The sequence below is a fragment of the Zosterops lateralis genome, assembly GCF_965231275.1.
Source record: "Zosterops lateralis genome assembly, chromosome: 24".
In the NCBI taxonomy this organism is placed as follows: domain Eukaryota; kingdom Metazoa; phylum Chordata; class Aves; order Passeriformes; family Zosteropidae; genus Zosterops; species Zosterops lateralis.
Window position 1 is genome coordinate 6,360,156 of NC_139784.1, and position 21,965 is coordinate 6,382,120.

At 52.5% G+C, this 21,965-nt stretch overlaps 2 protein-coding genes and 1 long non-coding RNA gene across 5 annotated transcripts; 1 reads left to right on the top strand and 2 right to left on the bottom strand.

Annotated features, from left to right (window-relative positions):
* Window positions 1-315: 315 nt before the first annotated feature.
* On the bottom strand, window positions 316-8,846 carry UBE2Z (ubiquitin conjugating enzyme E2 Z; the record flags this gene model as incomplete). Its single annotated transcript, XM_083877696.1, has 7 exons — window positions 316-600; window positions 2,104-2,194; window positions 2,741-2,853; window positions 4,094-4,205; window positions 5,230-5,417; window positions 6,491-6,563; window positions 8,521-8,846. 7 exons carry the CDS (start codon window positions 8,844-8,846, stop codon window positions 415-417), a joined length of 1,089 nt encoding a protein of 362 aa, XP_083733822.1. The 3' UTR covers window positions 316-414.
* A 4,364-nt stretch (window positions 8,847-13,210) lies between these two features.
* ATP5MC1 (ATP synthase membrane subunit c locus 1) lies at window positions 13,211-21,646 on the bottom strand. Of its 3 annotated transcripts, XM_083877604.1 has the most exons (6): window positions 21,544-21,646; window positions 20,185-20,233; window positions 19,070-19,147; window positions 18,067-18,114; window positions 17,639-17,760; window positions 13,211-13,377 (listed from the first exon to the last, which is right to left on the bottom strand). In XM_083877604.1, exons 2-6 carry the CDS (start codon window positions 20,221-20,223, stop codon window positions 13,263-13,265), a joined length of 402 nt encoding a protein of 133 aa, XP_083733730.1. In that variant the 5' UTR covers window positions 20,224-20,233; window positions 21,544-21,646; the 3' UTR covers window positions 13,211-13,262. The 3 variants fall into 3 exon arrangements, with proteins under 3 accessions (XP_083733730.1, XP_083733728.1, XP_083733729.1); XM_083877602.1 differs by lacking the exon at window positions 18,067-18,114 and having other exon boundaries at window positions 17,639-17,811; XM_083877603.1 differs by lacking the exons at window positions 18,067-18,114; window positions 21,544-21,646 and adding an exon at window positions 21,298-21,383 and having other exon boundaries at window positions 17,639-17,811.
* Window positions 20,874-21,316, top strand: LOC310918668. Its single transcript, XR_014591723.1, has 3 exons — window positions 20,874-20,929; window positions 20,979-21,175; window positions 21,215-21,316. It is a non-coding gene; the product is annotated as an uncharacterized lncRNA (long non-coding RNA).
* Window positions 21,647-21,965: the final 319 nt, after the last annotated feature.

The window sequence follows — 21,965 nt, forward strand, 5'->3', positions numbered from 1 at the left end:
GGGGTGTTATTCCCTGAAAGGGTCCTGGGGAAAAGAAAAAGGGAAAAAATAAAACAAACCAATATATATTATATTATATTATATTATATTATATTATATTATATTATATTATATTATATATTATATTACATTACATTACATAATATAATATAATATATAATGTAATGTAATATAATATAATATAATATATAATGTAATGTAATATAATATATAATATAATATAATATATAATATATAATATGATATGATATGATATAATATAATATAATATAATATAATATAAATATAATATAATATAAATATAATGTAATATAAATATACGGGATGAAGGGAGTGGGTGGTTGTTTTTCCCCAAAAGGATCCTGGTAAAAAGTGGGAAAAAAAACCATATGGGATGAGGGGAGGGGTGTGGCCTCATTTCTCTCCAAAAGGGTCCTGGAAAGGGGAAAAAATAAATAAAATAAATAAAATAAATAAAATTGGTATTTGGGATGAGGGGTGTGGGGTGGGGTGTTGCTCCTGGAGCCGCCCCCGGATCCCCTGCAGCCGCCCCAGAAGGGACTGGTAATCGAAGTGGCCTCGTTTCTCTCCAAAAGGGTCCTGCAAAGGGGAAAAAATAAATAAAATAAATAAAATAAATAAAATTGGTATTTGGGATGAGGGGTGTGGGGTGGGGTGTTATTCCCTGAAAGGGTCCTGGGGAAAAGAAAAAGGGAAAAAATAAAACAAACCAATATATATTATATTATATTATATTATATTATATTATATTATATTATATTATATTATATATATTATATATTATATTACATTACATTACATTACATTACATAGTATAATATAATACAATGTAATATAATATAATATAATATATAATGTAATATAATATAATATATAATGTAATGTAATATAATATATAATATAATATATAATATATAATATAATATGATATGATATGATATGATATAATATAATATAATATAATATAAATATAATATAACATAAATATACGGGATGAAGGGAGTGGGTGGTTGTTTTTCCCCAAAAGGATCCTGGTAAAAAGTGGGAAAAAAAAAAAATATGGGATGAGGGGAGGGGTGTGGCCTCGTTTCTCTCCAAAAGGGTCCTGCAAAGGGGAAAAAATAAATAAAATAAATAAAATAAATAAAATAAATAAAATAAATATTTGGGATGAGGGGTGTGGGGTGGGGTGTTGCTCCTGGAGCCGCCCCCGGATCCCCTGCAGCCGCCCCAGAAGTGGCCTCGTTTCTCCCCAAAAGGGTCCTGCAAAGGGGAAAAAAATAAAATAAAAATTAAATATATGGGATGAGGGGAGGGGTGTGGGTGTTGCATTTCTTCCCAAAAGGGTCCTGGGGAAAAAAGGGGAAAAATAAAAATTAAGTATATGGGATGACGGGAGTGGGTGTCGCATTTCTTTTCCCCCAAAGGATCCTGGTAAAAAGGGGAATAAATAGATAGATAGATAGATAGATAGATAGATAGATAGATAGATGGATGGGATGAGGGTCATGTTTCTCCCTAAAAGGGTCCTGGGAAAGGGGAAATTAAAACAGAAATTAAATTAAATTAATATATGGGATGAGGGGAGTGAGGGTGAGGTGGTGTGTTTTTCCCCAAAAGGGTCCTGGGGAAAAGAGGAGGGGAAAAAATAAATATATGGGATGAGAGGAGTCCCCAGGTGTGTCCCCAGGTGTCCCCAGGCCCAGGTGTGTCCCAGGTGTGTCCCCAGATGTGTCCCCAGGTGTGTCCCCAGGTGTCCCCAGGCCCAGGTGTGTCCCCAGGTCCAGGTGTGTCCCCAGGTGTCCCCAGGTGTCCCCAGGTGTCCCCAGGTGTGTCCCCAGGTGTGTCCCCAGGTCCAGGTGTGTCCCAGCTGTGTCCCCAGGTGTCCCCAGGTGTGTCCCAGGTGTGTCCCCAGGTGTCCCCAGGTGTGTCTCAGGTGTGTCACCTGTCCCCAGGTGTGTCCCCAGGTGTGTGGTGCCCCCCCAGGCCCAGGTGTCCCCAGGTGTCCCCAGGTGTGTCCCCAGGTGTCCCCAGGTGTGTCCCCATGTGTCCCCAGGTGTCCCCCGGTGTCCCCAGGCTCACCTGCATGGTCTGGCCCTGCAGGTGCAGCCTCTCCTTGCAGACGCCCTCGTAGAAGTCGAAATATTCCATGAAGGATTTCTCCATGACGCCCCTGGGGACAGGAGGGGACAGGAGGGGACAGCGGGGTCACCACAGCCCTGGGGACACCGAGACACTGCCACCTCCTCAGGGCAGGGGACACAGCCCAGGAGGGGACAGGAGGGGACAATGAGGCCACCAAGGCCCTGGGTGGCACTGCCACTCCCCTCAGGGGACACCAGGGGCTGTGGGGAGGGGACAGAGCTGGAGAGGGGACAGGAGGGGACAAATCCCAGGGAGGGGACAGGAGGGGACAGACCTGTCCCCAGGTCTCCTGGAGCTGTCCCCAAGCCCCTGGAGCTGTCCCCAACACCCCTGGAGCTGTCCCCAACCCCCCTGGAGCTGTCCCCAACCCCCTGGAGCTGTCCCCAAGCCCCGGCAATGTCCCCAGTGTCCCCCATGGCCTCTGGCAGTGTCCCCATGTCCCCATCTGTACCTGAGGGGCTCAGGGCAGGGACACTTCCCCTTGAGCCCTTGCTGTCCCCATGTCCCCCTGTCCCCTGGCAGTGTCCCCATGTCCCCCAGGTGTCCCCAGGTGTCCCCATGTCCCCAGCCATACCTGAGGGGCTCGGGGCAGGGACACTTGCCCTCGAGCATGTCACACACGGCCACCCGGATGGTCTCGTGCCGGATACACTCGTTGTAGTTCTTGCTGTCCCCGGGGTGTCGCTCCTGGGGAAACGGGACGGGAACAGGGACAGGGTGGGAATGCAGAGCCCAGCCCTGGCCAGTCCTCACCAGTCACTGACCAGTCCCTGACCAGTCCTGACCAGTCCTGACCAGCCCCGACCAGCCCTGACCAGTCCTGACCAGCCCTGCCCAGTCCCTGACCAGTCCTGACCAGTCACTGACCAGCCTTACCAGTCACTGACCAGTCCTGACCAGTTCCTGACCAGCCCTGGCCAGTCCTCACCAGTCACTGACCAGCCCTGACCAGTTCTCACCAGTCACTGACCAGCCCTGACCAGCCTTGACCAGTCACTGACCAGTCCTGACCAGTTCCTGACCAGTCCTGACCAGTCACTGACCAGCCTTACCAGTCACTGACCAGTCCTGACCAGTCACTGACCAGTCACTGACCAGTCACTGACCAGTTCCTGACCAGTCCCTGACCAGTCCTGACCAGTCACTGACCAGCCCCAACCAGCCTTGACCAGTCCTGACCAGTCACTGACCAGTTCCTGACTAGTCCCTGCCCAGTCCCCGCCCAGTCCAGACCAGTCCTGACCAGTCCTGACCAGTCCCTGACCACTGATTAATTCCAGGCTGGGATCCCAATTGATCCCAGACCTGGATCCCAGTTCCAAACTTGGATCCCAATTAATCCCAGACTGGGACCTCAATTAATCCCAGGCTGGAATCCCAATTGATCCCAGACCTACATCCCAGTTCCAGACTTGGATCCCAATTACTCCCAGACTGGGACCTCAATTAATCCCAGGCTGGAATCCCAATTGATCCCAGACCTACATCCCAGTTCCAGACTTGGATCCCAATTACTCCCAGACTGGGCTCCCGGCTCCAGACTTGGATCCCAATTAATTCCAGACCTGGATCTCAGTTCCAGGCTGAGCTCCCAGTTAATTCCAGGCTGGAATCCCAGTTCCCGGCTTGAATCTCAGTTCCAGGCTGGAATCCCAATCAGTTCCAGACTTGGATCCCAATTAATTCCAGTCTGGGCTACCAATCCCAGGCTGGGATCCCAATTAATCCCAGACCTGGATTCCAAATCCAGGCTTGGATCTCAATCAGTTCCAGGCCAGAATCCCAATTCCAGGCTGGGCTCCCAAATGATCCCAGACTTGGATCCCAATCCCAGGCTGGACTCCCAGTTAATCCCAGTTCAGGCTGGGCTCCCAGTCAATCCCAGTCAATCCCAGTCAATCCCAGTTAAGCCCAGTGTGGCCCTGACCTGCTCGAAGCCGGGCTCGTTGTGGTAGGGGTTCTCTGTCATCAGGGACTGGATGGAGATCAGCACTGAGGAGATGCTCTGGGCCGGGCTCCAGGCCGGGCCTGTCCACGTGCTGGGGACAGCAATTAATTCATTAATTCATTAATTAACTCATTAATTAACTCATTAGCTCATTAATGATCAGCACTGAGGAGATGCTCTGGGCCGGGCTCCAGGCCGGGTCTGTCCACGTGCTGGGGACACAGCAATTAACTCATTAATTCATTAATTAACTCATTAATTAACTCATTAGCTCATCAATGATCAGCACTGAGGAGATGCTCTGGGCCGGGCTCCAGGCCGGGCCTGTCCACGTGCTGGGGACACACCAATTAACTCATTCATTAACTCATTAATTCACTCATTAACTTATTAATTCACTCATTAACTCACTCATTAACTCATTAATTCACTCATTAATGATCAGCACCGAGGAGATGCTCTGGGCCAGGCTCCAGGCCGGGCCTGTCCACGTGCTGAGGCAGCAGAGCACAAGAACATCAACTAATTTATTAATTTAATGGAACCACAGCTGGGTGTGACCCCGGGCCTGACCCCAGGACACTGAGGCAGCCCCAGTTAAGCCCAGTTTACCCCAGTTAAGCCCAGCTCACCCCAGGATGCTGAGGCAGACCTGAGGCAGACCCGGGACACTGAGGCAGACCCGGTTAAGCCCAGCCCAGCCCAGTTAAGCTCAGCTCACCCCAGCCAAGCCCAGCTTACCCCAGGATACTGAGGCAGACCCAGTTAAGCCCAGTTTACCCCAGTTAAGCCCGGCTTACCCCAGGATGCTGAGGCAGACCTTGCTGTGTTAAGCCCAGTCCTATTTAAGCCCGGCTTACCCCAGGATGCTGAGGCAGCCCCAGTTAAACCCAGTTTACCCCAGCCAAGCCCAGCTTACCCCAGGACACTGAGGCAGCCCCATTTAAGCCCGGCTTACCCCAGGACACTGAGGCAGCCCCATTTAAGCCTGGCTTACCCCAGGACACTGAGGCAGCCCCAGTTAAGCCCAGCCCACCCCAGTTAAGCCCGGCTTACCCCAGGACGCTGAGGCAGCCCCAGTTAAGCCCAGCCCACCCCAGTTAAGCCCGGCTTACCCCAGGATGCTGAGGCAGACCTTGCCGTTGCGGTAGAAGTTGGGGTTGAAGCGCACGCTGTTGTTGCCCGTGGTGATGAGCTTCACCCGCGGCGGGTGGATGGGATAGTCCGGGGGGCAGCGGAACAGGAACAGGAAAAAGCCGCCCTCGTACGGGGTGTCGAAGGGGCCCGTGATCAGCGCGTGGATCTGCGGGGGGGACGGAGGGTTCCTGAGCTTATCGGGGTTCCCAAAGCCTCCAGAGTTCCCAAATTCTCCGGTTCCCAAAGCCTGGAGCATTCCCAAAGCCTGGAGCATTCCCAAAGCCTCCAGAGTTCCCAAATTCTCCGGTTCCCAAAGCCTGGAGCCTTCCCAAAGCCTCCAGAGTTCCCAAATTCTCCAGTTCCCAAAGCCTGGAGCATTCCCAAAGCCTGGAGCATTCCCAAAGCCTCCAGAGTTCCCAAATTCTCCAGTGTTCCCAAATTCTCCAGTGTTGCCAAAGCCTCCAGCAGTCCCAAAGTTCCCAGAGTTCCAAAACTTCCCCAGAGTTCCTGAACTTCCCAAGGTTCCTGAACTCCCCAAAGCCTGGAGCGTTCCCAAATTCTCCAGAGTTCCCAAAACATCCTGTGTCCCCAAATCCTCCAGTGTTCCCAAATCCTGCAGCATTCCCAAAGCCTCCAGGGTTCCAAAACCTTCCAGCATTCCCAAAGCCTGGAGCTTTCCCAAGCCTTCCCAAACTTCTCAGAGTTCCCCAATTCTCCAGGGTTCCCAAACTTCCCAAGGTTCCCAAACCCTCCAGAGTTCCCAAAGCCTGGAGTGTTCCCAAACTTCCCAAACTCCTCAGGGGTCCCAAAGCCCCCAGTGGTCCCAAAGCCTGGAGTGTTGCCAAATTTCCCAGAGTTCCCAAACTTCTCAAATTCTCCAGAGTTCCCAAACTTTCCAGGGTTCTCAAATCCTCCAGAGTTCCCAAAATTCCCAGTGTTCCCACTGAATCCCACCCCAACATTCCCAGGAAAGCTGGAGCCGTTCCCTCAGTCGGGACATTCAGGGAAAATTCCAGCTGGGAAACGACCCAAAAAAACCCCCGGGAGGAGGAGGAGGAGGAGGAGGAGGATGATGAGGAAGGAGGAGGAGGAGGAAGAAGAGGAAGAGGAGGAGGAGAAGGAGGAGGAAGAGGAGGAGGATGAAGATGAGGAGGAAGAGAATGATGAGGATGAGGAGGAGGATGAGGATGAGGAGGAGGAGGAGGAGGAGGAGGATGAGGAGCCCCGAGCCTTCCTCACCTTGGTCATGTCGTGGGGGTCGGGCACAACGAACATTCCCGGCGGCGGCTCCTTGTAAATGGACATGATGTCCCTGGGGGGGAACGGGGATCAGGCAGGACCCGCCACGGGTCCCTATTGACCCTGGGATCCCAATTGATCCAGTCTGGGATCCCTATTGACCCTGGGATCCCAATTGATCCAGTCTGGGATCCCTATTGACCCTGGGATCCCAGTTAACCCAGTCTGGGATCCCTATTGACCCTGGGATCCCAGTTAACCCAGTCTGGGATCCCAGTTAACCCAGTCTGGGATCCCTATTGACCCTGGGATCCCAGTTAACCCAGTCTGGGATCCATATTGACCCTGGAATCCCAACTGATCCAGTCTGGGATCCCTATTGACCCTGGGATCCCAATTAACCCTGGGATCCAAATGAATCCAGTCTGGGATCCCAATTAACCCTGGGATCCCCCCTGATCCCAGCCTAAATCCCAACTGATCCCGGCCTGGGATCCCAATTAATCCTGGCCTAAATCCCAATTGATCCTGGCCTGGGATCCCAACTCATCCCACCTGGGATCCCAAGTAATCCCGCCCTGGGATCCCAGTTAGTCCCAGGACTAATCCCGGCCTGGGATTCCCAACCCCACCAACCCCAGGGAATGAACCGGGACATCGGGAGGGACAGGGACCTGTCCATACGTTTGTCCCGGGACACCAGGAAGGGATGGGGACTTGTCCCCAGGAGAATCCCGGGTCACAGAGATGGATCAGGACCTGTCCCCATCTTTGCCCCGGGACATGGGAATGGACTGGGACTTGTCCCCAGGAGAGTCCCGGGACACTGAGAGGGACAGGGACACCGAGAATGGACAGGGACACTGGGAATGGACCAGGACACAGAGAAGGGACAGGGACAAAAAGAAGGACCGAGGGATGTCCCCAGGAGAGCCCCGGGACACCAGAAATGGAGCAGGACACAGGAAGGGACAGGGACACATCCCCATGTTTGTCCCAGGACACCCGGAGGGATCAGGACCCGTCTCCAGGACAATCCCGGGACACCAGGAGGGATCAGGACCTGTCCCCATGAGAGCCCCAGGACACTGGAAAGGACCAGGGCTTGTCCTCAGGACAATCCCGGGACACCAGGAGGGACCAGGGGATGTGTCCAGGAGAGATCCAGGACACGGAGAGGGACCAGGCCCTGTCCCCAGGAGAATCCCAGGACACTGAGTGGGACAGGGACACCGGGAATGGACAGGGACACAGAGAGGGACCAGGACTTGTCCCCATCTTTGTCCCAGGACACAGACAGGGACGGGGGGATGTGTCCAGGAGAGATCCAGGACACGGAGAGGGACCAGGCCCTGTCCCCAGGAGAATCCAGGGACACCAGGAGGGATCAGGACCTGTCCCCACGTTTGTCCCGGGACACCAGGAGGGATCAGGACTCGTCTCCAGGACCATCCCGGGATATCAGGAAGGACCAGGACTTGTCCCCAGGAGCATCCTGGGACACAGGAAGGGACAGGGACTTGTCCCCACATTTGTCCCGGGACACAGGAAGGGACGGGGACCTGTCCCCATCTTTGCCCCAGGACACAGAGAGGGACCGGGACTCATCACTGCATTTGTCCCGGGCCACCGGGAAGGACCAGGACCTGTCCCCACGTTTGTTCCGGGACACAGACAGGAACTGAGACCCATCACTGCATTTGTCCCGGGACACCGGGAGGTACCGGGGCTTGTCCTCATGAGCATCCCGGGACACAGACAGTGACCAGGGGATGTGCCCAGGAGAGATCCGGGACACCGGGAGGAACCGGGACCCATCACTACATTTGTCCCGGGACACCGGGAAGGACCAGGACCTGTCCCCATCTTTGCCCCAGGACACGGGAAGGGACCTGGCCCCGTCCCCAGCCCCGTGTCCCCTGTCCCGTTATCCCAGCCCCGCTCAGGGCCCGTTACCGCCCGCGGGGCCTCACCGAACGCCTCCTCCTCCTCCTCTCTCCATTCCCGGTACCGACACCGGCACCACTCACCGTTTAATCCTCAACAAACAGGCCGGGCTGGGCCTCTCGCTGTCCCAATCCCCGCTGACCGTGGGGTCCCAAAAAGCCGAATGCGTGAGGAGAGCGGCCCCCGCCGCCGCCGCCGCCGCCATCGGGGCCCCGCCGCTCCCGGGGGCCGCTCCCGTCCCCGGAGCCGCGGCCGAGCCGAATCCCGCCGCCGCCCAGAGCTCGGCGGGGATGAAAACGCCGGGAGTCCCCGCGGCGGTGGAGTTGGGAGAGGAGCTGCCTCCTCCAGCCGTCAGCGCCGGGGCCGGGGCCGGGGCCGAGTCCTCGGCCGCCGCCGGGCTCTCCGCCATTGCGGCCTCGGCCCGCGCCGCTTCCGGGACTCCGCGACCAACGAGACGAGCGGCCGGAGCGGCCCCGAGCCCGCCCAGCCCGCCCGGCACCGCCTCGCGGGCCATAGAGAGGGACGGAGAGAGGGAGGAGACTCAGGGGGAGAGGGGAGAGTGAGGGGAGAGAGCGCCGCCTGCTGGGCGGGAGGGATGGAGAAAAAGGGGTTTTGGGGGAAAAATTGGGGATTTGGGGATTTTTTGAGGGAAATTTAGGTGGATTGTGGAGCCATAAATGGGGACATAGAGAGGGCGGGAGGAGCGGGAATTGGGGAGGGTGAGAGGAGATAGCGCCCCCTGCTGGGCGGCAGGTCTGGCAGGAGGTCTGGAAGAAAAGGGGTTTTGGGGGAAAAACTGGGGATTTGAGGTTTTTTTGGGAGTTTAGGTGGGTTATGGAGCTATAAAAGGGTGGAAAGAGCTCTGGGTTCACACTTGCCTGGGAACACAGAGAGAGCGGGAGAAGCGGCTCAGGGGGAAAGGGGAGGGTGAGGGGAGAGAGCGCCCCCTGCTGGGCGGGAAGTCTGGCGGGAGGAAAAGAGGATTTTAGGGTTTTTTAAAGGAAAATGGGAATTTTGAGGGGTTTTGGGGGAAATTTAGGTGGGTTACGGAGCTAGAAAAGGGTGGAAAGAGCTTTGGGATGGGCACTTGCCTGGGAGCATAGAGAGGGCAGGAGGAATATCCCACCCAGGATATTCCTTGGGATGATCCCACCGGATCCTTTCCCACTCAGGAGATTTGCTGAAACTGAAAACTCCAGTTTTCATCTGTTTTTATTCCATTTTTATTCCAGTTTTCATCCATTTTTATTCTAGTGTTTATCCCACTTTTTATCCAATTTTATCAGTTTTTATCCCAGTTTTTATCCCAGTTTTTATCCCAGTTTTTATTCCAATTTTCATCAGTTTTTATTCCAGTTTTTATCCCGATTTTTATTTCAGTTTTTATCCAGTTTTTATCCCAGTTTTTATTAATTTTTAAGAATTTCATTTTTATCTGGGAGATTCTCGAAGTTCTGTTCCTGTCCCAGGTCTCCACAATTCAGGGAATTTTCTCTCTCCAGCTCCAGCAGCTCCTCCAGAATTTCTTCTGTTCTTCAAGTCGAGTTTCGCCAGATCTCAGAGATTTTTTTGAGTTCTCCTCACGCCGTTATTCCCCTCGCAGGAATTCTGTCAATCCTGGTGTTCCATTCCCAGGAATGTCCCCAACCCATCCCTGTGTCCCCTTCCCTGGGTCCCATCCCCAGGAATGTCCCCAAACAGAGTCACAAATTCCTGTGTCCCATTTCTTGTCCCATTCCCTGTCCCATCCCTGTGCCCCTATTCCCAGAAATGTCCCCAAACCCATCCCTGTGTCCCATTCTTGTGTCCCATTCTCAGGAATGTCCCCAAACTCATCCCCATGTCCCCCCATACCCAGAAATGTCCCCAAGCAGAGCCACCAACCCCTGTGTCCCATTTCTTGTTCCATCCCTGTGTCCCACTCCCACTCCCAGGAATGTCCCCAAACCCATTCTTGTGTCCATCCCCGTGTCCCATTCCCAGAAGTGTCCCCAAGCAGAGCCACCAACCCCTGTGTCCCCATCCCTGTGTCCCATCCCTGTTTCCCACCCCCAGGAATGTCCCCAAACTCATCCCTGTGTCCCATACCCAGAAATGTCCCCAAATTGAGCCACCAATCCCTGTGTCCCCTTCCCAGTGTCCCCTTCCCAGAAATGTCCCCAAACTCATCCCAGTGTCCCATCCCTGTGTCCCATTCCCAAAAATGTCCCCAGACAGAGGCACCAATCCCAGTGTCCCCTTCCCTGTCCCATTCTCAGGAACGTCCCCAAACTCATCCCCATGTCCCATCCCCAAAAACGTCCCCAAACCCATCCCTGTGTCCCATACCCAAAAATGTCCCCAAACTGAGCCACCAACCCCTGTGTCCCCTTCCCTGTGTCCCATTCCCAGGAATGTCCCCAGACCCATCCCTGTGTCCCATTCCTAGAAATGTCCCCAGAGCCACCAATCCCTGTGTCACATTCCCAGAAATGTCCCCAAACAGAGCCACCAATCCCAGTTTCCCATAATCATTCCCTGTCCTGTTCCCTGTGTCCCATTCCCAAAAATGTCCCCAAACAGTCACCAATCCCTGTGTCACATTCTCAGAAATGTCCCCAAACCCATCCCTGTGTCCCCTTCCCTGTGTCACATTCCCAGGAATGTCCCCAAACCCATCCCTGTTTCCCATTCCCAAAAATGTCCCCAAACTGAGCCACCAATCCCTGTGTCCCCTTCCCTGTGTCCCATTCCCTGTCCCATCCCCAGAAATGTCCCCAAACCCATCCCTGTGTCCCATAATCATTCCCAGAAATGCCCCCAAACTCATCCCCATGTCCCATCCCCAAAAACGTCCCCAAACCCATCCCTGTGTCCCATTCCCAAAAATGTCCCCAAACTGAGCCACCAACCCCTGTGTCCCCTTCCCTGTGTCCCATTCCCAGGAATGTCCCCAGACCCATCCCTGTGTCACATTCCCAGAAATGTCCCCAAACCCATCCCTGTGTCCCATTCCTAGAAATGTCCCCAAACTGAGCCACCAACCCCTGTGTCCCCTTCCCTGTGTCCCATTCTCAGGAATGTCCCCAGACCCATCTCCATGTCCTATTCCCAGAAATGTCCCCAGAGCCACCAACCCCTGTGTCTCATTCCCAGAAATGTCCCCAAACCCATCCCTGTGTCCCATTCTTTCCCTGTCCTGTTCCCTGTGTCCCATTCCCAAAAATGCCCCCAAACAGTCACCAATCCCTGTGTCCCATTCCCAGGAATGTCCCCAAACCCATCCCTGTTTCCCATTCCCTGGAATGTCCTCAAACAAAGCCACCAACCTGTGTCCCCATCCCAGTGTCCCATCCCTGTTTCCCACCCCCAGGAACGTCCCCAAACTCATCCCTGTGTCCCATCCCCAAAAATGTCCCCAAACCCATCCCTGTGTCCCATACCCAGAAATGTCCCCAAATTGAGCCACCAATCCCTGTGTCCCCTTCCCAGTGTCCCCTTCCCAGAAATGTCCCCAAACTCATCCCAGTGTCCCATCCCTGTGTCCCATTCCCAAAAATGTCCCCAGACAGAGCCACCAATCCCTGTGTCCCATTCCCAGAAATGTCCCCAAACTCATCCCTGTGTCCCATTCCCAGAAATGTCCCCAAACTGAGCCACCAATCCCTGTGTCCCATCCCCAAAAATGTCCCCAAACCCATCCCTGGGTCCCATTCCCAGGAATGTCCCCAAACAGTCACCAATCCCTGTGTCCCATTCCCAGGAATGTCCCCAAACCCATCCCTGTGTCCCATTCCCAGGAATGTCCCCAAACCCATCCCTGTGTCCCATTCCCAGGAATGTCCCCAAACCCATCCCTGTGTCCCATTCCCAGGAATGTCCCCAAACCCATCCCCGTGTTCCCATTCCCGGGAAGCTCCACAGCCACTGCCAGAGGCTCTGAGCACCAGGAGTGGCCCCATTAATTAACTTCATTAACTTAATTACCCAGAGAACAAGCCAAGTTCCCTCTGGGCTCCCTTTCCCTAAAGGTGTGGCCCCAAATCCTTCATTCCCTCTGGGAATTCCGTGGGAATTGTCCCCAATGTCCAACCCCAAACTCCTCTTGTGGAGCTTTGTTTTCCCAGGGCCCAGATTTGGGGGGATTTTTCCAGATTTGAGTCAACTCCAGCTTCAATTTCCTCTCTTCCCATTCCCATCCCACAGAGAAATCCCTTGAACGATTTTCCTTCAAAGAAAAAGGAAGGAGAATTTTCTTTTTTGAAGGAAAATTCCTTTTTTGAAGGAAAACCCCTTTTTTTTCCAACCTTTTTGAAGGAAAACCCCTTTTTTTTCCACCCTTCAACCCCTCCCACCCCAACCCACCCCCGTAAAAACCAAAAATAAAGATAAAAACCCCCCAAAACCATCAATTTCTTTAGAGAAACCCTCGATTCCTCTGGGAATTCCATTGGAATTCTCCCCAATATCCAACCCAGCTTTTTCAGGGCCCAGATTTGGGGGGATTTTTCCAGATTTGAGTCAATTCCAGCTTTGTTTTCCTTATTCCCATCCCACAGAGAAATCCTTTAAAGGATTTTCCTTCAAAGGAAGGGAAGGAAAATTTTCTTTTTTGAAGGAAAATCCCTTTTTTGAAGGAAAATCCCTTTTTTTTCCACCTTTTTGAAGGAAAATCCCTTTTTTCCAACCTTTTTGAAGGAAAACCCCTTTTTTTTCCACCCTTCAACCCCTCCCACCCCCAACCCACCCCTGTAAAAACCAAAAATAAAGATAAAAACCCCCCAAAACCATAAATTTCTTTAGAGAAAGCCTCGTTTACTGTCGTGTGGGGCAGGCCCTGGAGGTGTCACATCGCAAAGAGGATGAGAAAAGCCACCATGAGGCAGAAGAGCCCCATGGCCTCGGACAGGGCAAAGCCCAGGATGGCGTAGGAGAAGAGCTGCTGCTTCAGGGACGGGTTCCTGCAGGGGAGAGAGGGAAAAAGGGGTGAGGAAAGGGGAGAAATGGGTGGGAAAGGGGGTGCAGAGAGGGGGAATGAAAGATGGGAATGGTGTCCTAAAGATGGGAATGAAATCAGGGATTAGTGCCCCAAAGCTGGGAATGAAAATGGAATAAAACCAGGGAATGGTGACCCAAAGTTGGGAATAAAATCAGGGATTAATGCCCCAAATCTGGGAATGAAAACAGGAAATAATGCCCCAAAGTTGGGAATTAAACCAGGAAATAATGCCCCAAAGTTGGGAATTAAAACAGGGAATAATGCCCCAAAGTTGGGAATTAAACCAGGAAATAATGCCCCAAAGTTGGGAATGAAAACAGGAAATAATGCCCCAAAGTTGGGAATTAAACCAGGAAATAATGCCCCAAAGTTGGGAATTAAAACAGGAAATAATGCCCCAAAGTTGGGAATTAAAACAGGAAATAATGCCCCAAAGTTGGGAATTAAAACAGGGAATAAAACCAGGGAATGGCACCTTAAAACTGGGAATTAAACCAGGGAATGGTGTCCCAAAGCTGGGAATAAAATCAGGGATTAGTGCCCCAAAGCTGGGAATTAAAATAGGGAATGAAACCAGGGAATGGTGACCCAAAGTTGGGAATAAAATCAGGAATTAGTGCCCCAAAATCTGGGAATTGAACCAGGGAATGGTGACCCAAAGCTGGGAATGAAAACAGGGATTAATGTCCCAAACCAGCCCAGATTCAGGGAATAAAACCAGGGAATGAAACCAGGGAATGGTGACCCAAAGCTGGGAATAAAATCAGGAATTAGTGCCCCAAAAATGGGAATGAAACCAGGAAATGAAACCAGGGAATGGCACCCTAAAACTGGGAATGAAACCAGGGAATGGTGTGCCAAAATTGGGAATAAAATCAGGATTTGGTGTCCCAAAATCTGAGAATTGAACCAGGGAATGGTGCCCCAAAACAGAGAATGAAAACAGGGATTAATGTCCCAAACCAGCCCAGATTCAGGGAATGAAACCAGGGAATGAAACCAGGGAATGGTGACCCAAAGCTGGGAATAAAATCAGGAATTAGTGCCCCAAAAATGGGAATGAAAACAGGAAATGAAACCAGGGAATGGCACCCTAAAACTGGGAATGAAACCAGGGAATGGTGTGCCAAAATCGGGAATAAAATCAGGATTTGGTGTCCCAAAATCTGGGAATTGAACCAGGGAATGAAACCAGAAAATAATGTCCCAAAGCTGGGAGTAAAAGCAGGGATTGATGCCCCAAAGCTGGGAATTAAAATGGAATAAAACCAGGGAACGGTGACCCAAAGCTGGGAATAAAATCAGGAATTAGTGCCCCAAAAATGGGAATGAAAACAGGGAATAAAACCAGGGAACAATGCCCCAAAACAGGGAATAAAATAAGGGAATGGTGCCCTAAACCTGGGAATGAAATCAGGAATTAGTGCCCCAAAATCTGGGAATTAAACCAGGGAATGGTGCCCCAAAACTGGGAATAAAATCAGGAATTAGTGCCCCAAAATCTGGGAATTAAACCAGAAAATGGTGACCCAAACCAGCTCAGATTCAGGGAATAAAACCAGGGAATGAAACCAGGGAATGGTGATCCAAAGTTGGGAATAAAATCAGGAATTAGTGCCCCAAAAATGGGAATGAAAACAGGGAATGGCACCCTAAAACTGGGAATTAAACCAGGGAATGGTGTGCCAAAATTGGGAATAAAATCAGGAATTAGTGCCCCAAAATCTGGGAATTGAACCAGGGAATGGTGACCCAAAGCTGGGAATGAAAACAGGGATTAATGTCCCAAACCAGCCCAGATTCAGGGAATGAAACCAGGGAATGAAACCAGGGAATGGTGACCCAAAGCTGGGAATAAAATCAGGAATTAGTGCCCCAAAAATGGGAATGAAACCAGGAAATGAAACCAGGGAATGGCACCCTAAAACTGGGAATGAAACCAGGGAATGGTGTGCCAAAGTTGGGAATAAAATCAGGAATTAGTGCCCCAAAATCTGGGAGTTAAAGCAGGGAATGGTGACCCAAACCAGCTCAGATTCAGGGAATAAAACCAGGGAATGAAACCAGGGAATGGTGATCCAAAGCTGGGAATAAAATCAGGAATTAGTGCCCCAAAAATGGGAATGAAACCAGGAAATGAAACCAGGGAATGGCACCCTAAAACTGGGAATGAAACCAGGGAATGGTGTGCCAAAATTGGGAATAAAATCAGGATTTGGTGTCCCAAAATCTGGGAATTAAACCAGGGAATGGTGTCCCAAACCAGTCTGGATTCAGGGAATAAAATCAGGGAAGGGTGGCACAAAGTTGGGAATAAAATCAGGAATTAGTGCCCCAAATCTGGGAATTAAACCAGGGAATGCTGTTCCAAAACTGGGAATAAAATCAGGGATTGATGCCCCAAAGTTGGGAATTAAAACAGGGAATAAAACCAGGGAATGGCACCCTAAAACTGGGAATGAAACCAGGGAATGGTGTGCCAAAGTTGGGAATGAAATCAGGAATTAGTGCCCCAAAATCTGGGAGTTAAAGCAGGGAATGGTGACCCAAAGCTGGGAATAAAATCAGGAATTAGTGCCCCAAAAATGGGAATGAAACCAGGGAATGGCACCCTAAAACTGGGAATGAAACCAGGGAATGGTGTGCCAAAGTTGGGAATGAAATCAGGGAATGGTGCCCCAAAATTGGGAATTAAACCAGGGAATGAAACCAGAAAATAATGTCCCAAAGCTGGGAGTAAAAGCAGGGATTGATGCCCCAAAGCTGGGAATTAAAATGGAATAAAACCAGGGAACGGTGACCCAAAGCTGGGAATAAAATCAGGAATTAGTGCCCCAAAAATGGGAATGAAAACAGGGAATGAAACCAGGGAACAATGCCCCAAAACAGGGAATAAAATAAGGGAATGGTGCCCTAAACCTGGGAATGAAATCAGGAATTAGTGCCCCAAAATCTGGGAATTAAACCAGGGAATGGTGACCCAAAGCTGGGAATAAAATCAGGAATTAGTGCCCCAAAATCTGGGAATTAAACCAGGGAATGGTGCCCCAAAACTGGGAATAAAATCAGGAATTAGTGCCCCAAAATCTGGGAATTAAACCAGAAAATGGTGACCCAAACCAGCTCATATTCAGGGAATAAAACCAGGGAATGAAACCAGGGAATGGTGATCCAAAGTTGGGAATAAAATCAGGAATTAGTGCCCCAAAAATGGGAATGAAAACAGGGAATAAAACCAGGGAATGGTGTCCCAAACCAGCCCAGATTCAGGGAATAAAATAAGGGAAGAAAGGGCCATTTCAAATGACCATTTTAAGGGAAAAGGGACCCTTTTAAAGGACCGTTTTAAGGGAAGAGGGACCATTTTAAAGGATCATTTTTAAGGAAAAGACCATTTCAAATGACCATTTTTAAGGGAAGAAGGGACCATTTAAAAGGATCATTTTAAGGGGGAAAAAGGGACCATTTCAAATGACCATTTTAAGGGAAGAAGGGACCGTTTCAAATGACCATTTTTACAGGAAGTGACCATTGCAAATGACCAATTTTAAGGGAAAATGGGACCACTTAAAAGGACCATTTTTAGGGGAATGGGGGACCCTTTTAAAGGACCATTTTAAGGGAAAAAGGGACCATTCCAAAGGATCCCTTTAAGGGAAGAAGGGACCGTTTCAAATGACCATTTTTACAGGAAGTGACCATTTCAAATTACCAATTTTAAGGGGAAAAGGGACAATTTTAAAGGACCATTTTAAGGAGGAAAGTGACCATTTCAAATGACCAATTTTAAGGGAAGAAGGGACAATTTCAAAGGACCATTTGTACAGGAAGTGACCATTGCAAATGACCATTTTTTAGGGGAAAAGGGACCCTTTTAAAGGACCATTTTAAGGGCAGAGGAGACATTTAAAAGGACCATTTTAAGGGAAAAGGGACCATTCCAAAGGATCACTTTAAGGGAAGAAGGGACAATTTTAAAGGACCATTTTAAGGGCAGAGGAGACATTTAAAAGGATCATTTTAAGGGGAAAAAGGGACCATTCCAAAGGATCACTTTAAGGGAAAAAGGGACCATTTTAAAGGACCATTTTAAGGGAACGCTGGACCACCACACCCACTTAACACCCCCTTACCCACTCTCCCCATGCAGAGCTGACCCCAAACCCCACAGAAACCCCACAAAAACCCCAGAAAACCCCCAGGAAACCCCCCAGAGCCCAGACCTGGCGTATCCGATGATGAGGCTGCCGAAGACGGTGCCGATCCCCGCCCCCGAACCCGCCACGCCCACGGTGGCCGCGCCCGCCCCGATGAACTTGGCGGCCGTGTCGATGTCCCGGGACACGGCAGAGCTGTGCAGCGGCCGGGAGGGGACAGGGACAGCTCCCGGGGACACCTGGGGACACAGGGGACATGTCAGGGGCTGTGGGGACAGGGGACACCCCTTGGGGACACCTCAGGGGACAGGGCAGGGCTGTGCAGCGGCCGGGAGGGGACAGGGACAGCTCCTGGGGACACCTGGGGACACAGGGGACACCTCAGGGGACAGGGGACAGCTCCTGGGGACACCTGGGGACAGAGGAGACAGGTCAGGGGACAGGTGACAGCCCCCGGGGACACCTGGGGACACAGGGGACACCTCAGGGGACAGGGCAGAGCTGTGCAGCGGCCGGGAGGGGACAGGGACACCTGGGGACACCTGGGGACACAGGGGACACCTCAGGGGCTGTGGGGACAGAGGGGACATGTCAGGGGACAGGACACGGGACAGGGCAGGGCTGTGGAACGGCCGGGAGGGGCTGGGGACACCCCCCGGGGACACCTGGGGACACAGGGGACAGGTCAGGGGCTGTGGGGACAGGGGACACCCCTTGGGGACACCTCAGGGGACAGGGCAGAGCTGTGGAACTGCTGCAAGGGGCAGGGGACACCCCCCGGGAATACCTGTGGACAGAGGGGACACCTGGGGACAGGTCAGGGGCAGGGGACACCCCCCGGGGACACCTGGGGACACGACAGGGCAGGGGACACCCCAGGGGACTGGGCAGTGACATCTCAGGGGACAGGAGGGGACACGTCAGGGACTGTGGGGACACCTCAGGGGACAGGGCAGGGACACCTCAGTGGCTGTGGGGACAGGCAAGGGACACCTCAGGGGACAAGATGGGGACACACCAGGGGACAGGGCAGGGACATCTCAGGGCTGGCACCCACTATAGGAAGTGGAGGGTTGGCCCTGATCAACAGGATGGGGATGGGGACGGGGACAGGAGATGAAGAATGAAGGACCAGGATGGGCATGAGGATGAGGATGGGAGAAAAAGGATGAAGGATGAGGATAAAGGATGAGGATAAAGGACCAGGATGGGGATGAGGAAAGGATCAGGATGAGGATGGAAGATGAAGGACGAGGATGGGGATGAAGGATCATGATCAAGGATCAGGATGAGAATGGGAGATGAAGGATGAAAACCAGGATGAGAATAAAGGACCAGGATAAAGGATCAGGATGAGAATGAAGAACCAGGACCAGGATAAAGGATCAGGATGGGGATGAAGGACCAGGAAAAAGGATCAGGACAAAGGACCAGGATGGGGATGAGGACAGAAGATGCAGGACCAGGACGAGGATAAGGACAAAAGCCAGGGCTCACCTGTGCACCCTGAGCCTCAGGCCTGCCCAGCACAGCCACGGACACGGGCCTGGCCAGAGCCCTGGAGCAGCAGCGGAACTGCGGGGACAGGAACACCTTCATCACCTTCATCATCATCATCATCCATCCCACACACCCCTCAGGATGAAAAACTGTCCCCTAAATCCACCCCAAACCCCTGCAGCTGCTCCCTGAACCCTCACAAGAGGCAGAAATGGGAATTCCCACAGGAGGATTTATGGCCCCAAACCCTCATCATCATCATCCTCATCATCCTCCATCCCAAATCCCCCTCAGGATGAGGAAATTTCCCCTAAATCCACCCCTAAATCCCCTAAATCCCCAAATCCCTACAACTGCCCCCTGAAGCCTCACAGGGAGCAGAAATGGGAGTCCCCACAGGAGGATTTATGGCCCCAAACCCTCATCATCATCCTCATCATCATCATCATCATCATCATCATCATCATCATCCATCCCCACAAACCCCTCAGGATGAAAAACTGTCCCCTAAATCCACCCCAAATCCCTTTAGGGCCCTCACAGGGAGCAGAAATGGGAGATCCCACAGCAGGATTTATGGCCCCAAACCCTCATCATCATCATCCTCCACCCCAAACACCCCTCAGGATGGAGAATTTTCCCCTAAACCCACCCCTAAATCCCCAAATCCCTACAACTGCCCCCTGAACCCTCACAAGGAGCAGAAATGGGAGTTCCCACACCCTCAGAAAAACCCATTTGGCATTAAAATCCTCCCCTCAAAAAGAAAAACAAACAATTCTCAGTGCAGAACATTCCTATTTCAGCTCCAGGCTGAGCACAACCCCAAAAATTCCCATTTTTTCCCACATTTCCACCCCAAATTTCCCATTTTTCCCACATTTCCACCCCAGTTTTCTTCCTGGGAATAAAAAAATTCTTAAAGAACTTTGTGGAAAATGCAGGAATTGCTGCCTGGAGCAGCCTGAGGCAGCTGGAGTGGCAGCCACTGACATTGTGTCACCAGAGGTCACCTTGTTGTTCCCTCCTCAGGCTCAAACAAGTCCCAGCTCAGCTGGGAGGGGATTTTTTGCGGAGAAATCCCCCTTTTCCAGCAGGAAAAAGGCACCTACCAGGGCTGGGGAGCCGAGCAGGGCCAGGGGAGCCTGCATTTTGCTGGATCTGTGAGGAAAAAAAGGGAAATAAATTAAAAGTGAGGAGATTTTTAGGTGTTGTTGGCCTCAGGAAAGTCCCCCCAGGGTCAGACACAGCTCGGTGTCCCCAGGGTTGTGTCCCCAAGGGTTTGAGCCCAGCAGGGCTCTGTGTCCCCAAGGGTTTGGCACAGAGACCACGGAGGCTTTGTCCCCAAAGCTTTAACTCCACCCTGTCCCCAAGGCTTTAACCCCACCCTGTCCCCAAGGCTTTAACCCCTCTGTGTCCCCAGCTGTCCTCAAGCCTGTCCCCAAAGCTTTAACTCCACCCTGTTCCCAAAGGTTTAACTCCTCTGTGTCCCCAAGGTTTTGTCCCCAAAACTTTAACCCCACTGTGTCCCCAAAACTTTAACCCCACCCTGTCCCCAAGGCTTTATCCCCTCTGTGTCCCCAAAGCTTTAACCCCTTTGTGTCCCCAAAACTTTGTCCCCAAAGCTTTAACTCCACCCTGTCCCCAAAGTTTTAACTCCTCTGTGTCCCCAAAACTTTGTCCCCAAAGCTTTAACCCCTCTGTGTCCCCAAAGCTTTAACTCCACCCTGTTCCCAAAGTTTCAACCCCTCTGTGTCCCCAGCTGTCCCCAAAACTTTAACCCCCACCCTGTCCCTAAAGTTTTAACCCCTCTGTGTCCCCGAGGTTTTGTCCCACTGACCCCGCAGTGTCCCCAAGGTTTTGTCCCCAAAACTTTAACCTCATTGTGTCCTCAATTGTCCCCGAGGTTTTGTCCTCAGGGCTTTAACCCTTCCGTGTCCCCAAAGCTTTAACCCCTCTGTGTCCTCAAGGCTTTGTCCCACTGTCCCCGCAGTGTCACCAAGGTTTTGTCCCCAAGGTTTTAACCTCACCGTGTCCCCAAGGCTTTAACCCCACCGTTGTCCTCAAGGTTTTAACCCCACTGTGTCCCTGTCTGTCCCCAGGGTTTGGTCCCCAAGGCTTTAACCCCTCCGTGTCCTCAAGGCTTTGTCCCCAAGGCTTTAACCCCTCCGTGTCCTCAAGGCTTTGTCCCCAAGGCTTTGCCCCCTCCGTCCCCTCAGTCCCACCCGATTCCGCGTCCTCTCTTCCCCGGTTTAATCCCCTCTCGTTGCCTTTCCCAGCAGCAGCTCCTCCCTCCCTCCCACAGCGGGCCGCCCTCACAACCCCTCACAGAGGGCACCGCGCAGGCCCCGCCTGACAGCGAAGGGCACGACCCCACCGAGCACCGGCCGTGCCCCTGGCTCTACCCGGGAGCCCCGGAGGTTGTGGTGGGGCCGGAGGGCAGCGGGGCCGGGCCGGGAGCGGTTCCCAACCTGAGGCGGAGGGTCCGCTCGGGCGGGCGGCGGCGGCGGCTCTGAGGGGAGCGTCACCTTGGCCGTGTCCCCCACCGGCGTCCTCCGCTCCTATTGGCTGCCGCCGCGCGCGCGCGCCCGCCGCCGCCCTCCCCATTGGCTGCCAGCTCTGCCGCGTGCCCGCGCCCGCCTCGCTCATTGGTTAAGCGCTGGCTAAGCCCCGCCTCGCTGCATCCGGGGATGGCGGGAAGGAGGTGGGTGGGAGGGAGTGGCAGAGGGAGGAGGGCGGTGATTGGTGGGTTGGGGAGGGTGGGCGGTCGGTGATTGGATGAGGGGGGTGTCAATCTGGAGGTGGGCGGGAAAGGGCGGGGTCTGTGGTGGTCCCGCCTGAGGGAGGGGTTGGGGTGGAGGGAAAGTCTGAGGGAGAAGGGGAAGGTGTGGGG

Coding starts and splice junctions, on each gene's coding strand:
- ATP5MC1 (XM_083877602.1), bottom strand. CDS start 20,223: ATGCAGGCTCCCCTGGCCCTGCTCGGCTCCCCAGCCCTG. Junction 17,812..19,069: donor CTGAGGCTCAGGGTGCACAG/GTGAGCCCTGGC, acceptor CTGTGTCCCCAG/GTGTCCCCGGGAGCTGTCCC. Junction 13,378..17,638: donor CTCATCATCGGATACGCCAG/GTCTGGGCTCTG, acceptor TCTCCCCTGCAG/GAACCCGTCCCTGAAGCAGC.